Raw genomic sequence first — 3,865 nt, 5'->3', positions numbered from 1 at the left:
TCCTCTCAGGATCCAGCACTTTCAGCACCTGTCGTAGGAGATCTGGAGGCATATCTTCTGCCACATCGGGGTCCATGGCCAAGGAATGCTCAGCCATCAGCTGGCCTTCCACTTCCTCTACGAACGCCTTCCGTGCTAGCTGGGCTGGCGACAGTTTGGAAAATAGGGCCGCTTTCTTGAGTAGCTTTTTCTGCCTGCTTTGTGGGTCAGCATGCGGACTTCTGCTAGAGATTTTGGGGAGTAAGAAGTCGTCCCGGCGACAAATGAGCATATCCTCGGGAGACGGACAGCCGTAGCGGAAGTCGTCCATGCCCTCCTTCACAAATATCCAGTTCTCGGTGTCTATGGGGGGCAACTTCATGCGCCTGTGCTTGCGCTCCGCGAAGCACTTGGAAGGCCGTTTGTCACAATACCGGGGAGTGGAGTCCATGCCCGGGGACCTCGGCCGGTCCTGCGGCCTCTGGTCCCCCATGGTGGTCCTCGCTGGGCTGCCACCTCTCCTGCTTCAGCGGTTTCCGATCCCTGCGGCTCTGGTCGCTAGGAGACCGCGAGCCACGCACAACCCAGGTTCTTCCGGGAGGCGGGGCAGCTCTGACGTCACATGCGCAGCCCGGATTCTAGCAGGTGTGTGGTGGAATCTCATTCTGGGTTTCATTTGCATTTCCTAATGACTGCTGGTATTCAACATCTCTATATTTGCTGTTCATTTTTTTCCCATTTTTAAATTGTGTTGCTAGATATCATAGTTTTGAGAATCCTTGCTGTGTTCCAGATGTAAGTCACTTATCAGATATATGATTTGCAAATTTTGCACTTAATTCTTACCTTTTCCCGTTCATTGTCTTAACAATGTCAAAGAGAAGTTTTTTTAATTTGATGAAGTCCAATTTATCTATATGTTCTTTTACAGATGGTACTTCTTTTGATGTATCTATGAAAATTTTGCCTATCCCTAGGTCACAAAGTTTTTTTTAATTTAAATCTGTTTTAATTTTTGTTAACAGTACAAGATATAGATCAAAGTTTATATTATAAAATATACCTATTGTTTATGTATATCTGATAATCTCAGAACTATTTTTCAAAAACTTATCTTTCCACTGAATTACATTTGGAAATTGGAAGAATACCAGTTGTCTGTTTTTTCCAAGGTCAGTTTCTGGGCACTGTTTTCTCTTCCATTGATTTTTCTCTCACACAAATTTCACACTCTGTTGATTAGTTTTATAATAAATCTTGAAATTACACTGTACTAGTTCTTTAACAGTGTTCTTTTATGAAGTTGGTTCTTCTAGGTCCTTTGAATTTCTACAGAAATTTTAAAGTCAGTTTGTCAATGTCTAAAAAAAGTCCTGTTCGGATTTTGATTAGGATTCTGTTGAATCTATAGATCAATTTGACGACAGCTGGCATGTTAACAACAGGAAATCATCTGACCATTGAGGAAGGTACATCTTTGTATTTGTTGATGTGATTTTCATTTTCTCAGGAATATTTTGTATTTTTAGTGTCTCTTTCACATCTTACACTCCAGATTTTTCCTAAATATTGTTTTTGATACTATATGTAGTATTGTTTCTTGATTGCAATTTCCAATTTTTTGTTGTTAGCATATATATACATATTATATATATATATTATATATATATATATTTGTATATCCATTTGTATCATACAGCATTGGTAAATTCACTCATTATGTTCATGAGCATTTTTGTAGATTTCACTGAATTTTCTATATATATATGATAATGTCATCTGTGAATAAAGACAGTTTCCCTTCTTTCTTTCTAATCTGAATATCATTATACCCCCCAGTCCAGTTGTAATCCTTGATTTTACTTTGAATAATATCAGCTAAACTTTTATCTCTCTTACAGTGCTTAAAACAATACTATGAAAAGTATTTTTATAAAAAAATTAATTATAGACAAATACAGTCTGCATTATTCCTTAAGCATATCATATTCTCATCACATTTTTTTCTGTACATTCTTACTGATTTTTGAAAAGAAGGTTTTTTATTTCCCTTCTTATGTGCAGCTGAACAATATTTTCTACAATTACTAGCAGCTATATCGTCGTTCCTCTTTGTAAATGAGGCATGATCAATGCCTCTCTTCCCTTTGGCCCCTCCTCTGCAAAATAGACACAATATATATTCCTCTCAGGTTTTTCATTAAATCAAAGAAATGGATTATGTGTAAATCAAGATAATCTATATAACATTATTTTGTATAGTGTCTGGAACAGAAAATGCATTGAGTGAATTATTGTCATATAGTATTACTACAATTTGAAAATAAAAATATTCAGTGTCTAAGGGAGAAGCAAACATTATATATTTACATATCACACATATTTCATTTATTGATTATAAGAATCTATGTTAAAGTCTCAAGATATTTAGTAGATTTCATAATGTGAAATTGGTAAGATCAAATTTGATACGTATTTACTTTTAACTTTCTTACTTATAAAAATTCCATGGAATGTATGTTAAATTCAAGATCCAATGATTCAACAATTCTCTTTAACAATATTGTAACTAGCAAGCTCATATGAGTACTCACTTACCTAAAATGCATGAGGGTTTGAAAAACATTCTTCTATATTCCAAATAATCCCAGGGAAAAACACATATTGAATCACCTAAAGTTCAATTGGGTATATACAAAATTTTTTCATGTGACTGTTCATTGAAACAGTTTTTATTCCTTAAAGCCACTTCATTTAATTCACTTTTCAAAGTAGAATATTATACAAAGGATTCACATCTAGTATACGTAAATAATTCTTAAAACTTATTAAGAAAACACAAAAAATGTATAATACACAGTTAAGCATGTATAGAGATATATAGCTAAAGAAATAATTATAGTTGTGTGTGCATATAGATTAGTATACATGCATATATTTTATAGCTGTGTCTCTGCTGAGAAACTAGAAAAAAATGACACCCAAGTAACAACAAGTACATCCAGTGCCCAGATCTTGGCTTCTAAATACCATTCTCCAAAACAACAGGAGCAAAACACAGAGACATCTTTGGAGAAAGGAATCATTCTACGCCTGGGGCAGTGAAAATATGAGATGAGCCTGGAGTAGTATATAATGCCAGAAAATAAGGATGTTCCCAGAAAACAAAAGAATAAAAGCAGATTAGAAGGACACAGGAGCCAAACTGAAAGAGCACTCAGTGGCCAAAGTTAAAACAATTTATGTAACAAAATGAATTAAAATTTAAAAATTATAACACAATATAAAATAAAATATCCATGAGTCCATACTGATATAAATAATTGTACAAATAAATAATTGAGCAAAAAGGTACAAATAATTTTACAAAGATTTTCAGATGATGTACATAGATACTCCTCCTTCCAGGAGGTGGAATTTAAATGCCCTCCACAGAGTGTGGGCTGGATTCTAAAAAGTAGAATATGGAAAGGGAAAAATAGTGACTTTTAGTGGAGAAACCTGGTAGTCCTCTCCTTAACTAAGAGATAAATGTTAATATCAGCAGTGAGAAGTCACGTTGGAATCATGCACTCCTCTGGTAGGATGTAATGAGAAAGACACTTCACCTCTGTAGTATTCTTCCCTAAAATGCAAGATTCTACACTAATGAGTGGAAAACATCTAACAAACCCAAGTCCAGGGACATGCTACAAAATTATCAAGTACTCCTTCAAACCATAAAGGTCGTGGGAAACAAGTAAAAGCTGAGAACCTGTCATAGACTTTAGATTAAGGAGACATGACAACTAAATTCAATGTGGTAGGCTGGGTTGGATTTTGGCACTGAAAAAGGACATGGGCATAAAAAATCTACAAATCTGAATTAAGTCTGAAGTTTAGTTAA

General features: G+C 35.1%; 1 protein-coding gene across 1 annotated transcript in view; it reads right to left on the bottom strand.

The window, feature by feature from the left end:
* LOC108317795 (putative protein FAM47D) overlaps nucleotides 1-472 on the bottom strand; it is a 2,874-nt gene extending 2,402 nt beyond the window's left edge. Inside the window, exon 1 of the mRNA XM_017548491.2 lies at nucleotides 1-472. Within this exon, the coding sequence (XP_017403980.1) occupies nucleotides 1-472 (472 nt within the window).
* Between the last annotated feature and the right edge of the window lie 3,393 nt (nucleotides 473-3,865).

This window comes from Cebus imitator, unplaced genomic scaffold (assembly GCF_001604975.1).
Source record: "Cebus imitator isolate Cc_AM_T3 unplaced genomic scaffold, Cebus_imitator-1.0 Scaffold208, whole genome shotgun sequence".
In the NCBI taxonomy this organism is placed as follows: Eukaryota; Metazoa; Chordata; class Mammalia; order Primates; family Cebidae; genus Cebus; species Cebus imitator.
This window is presented reverse-complemented; position numbering and strand designations above follow the sequence as displayed.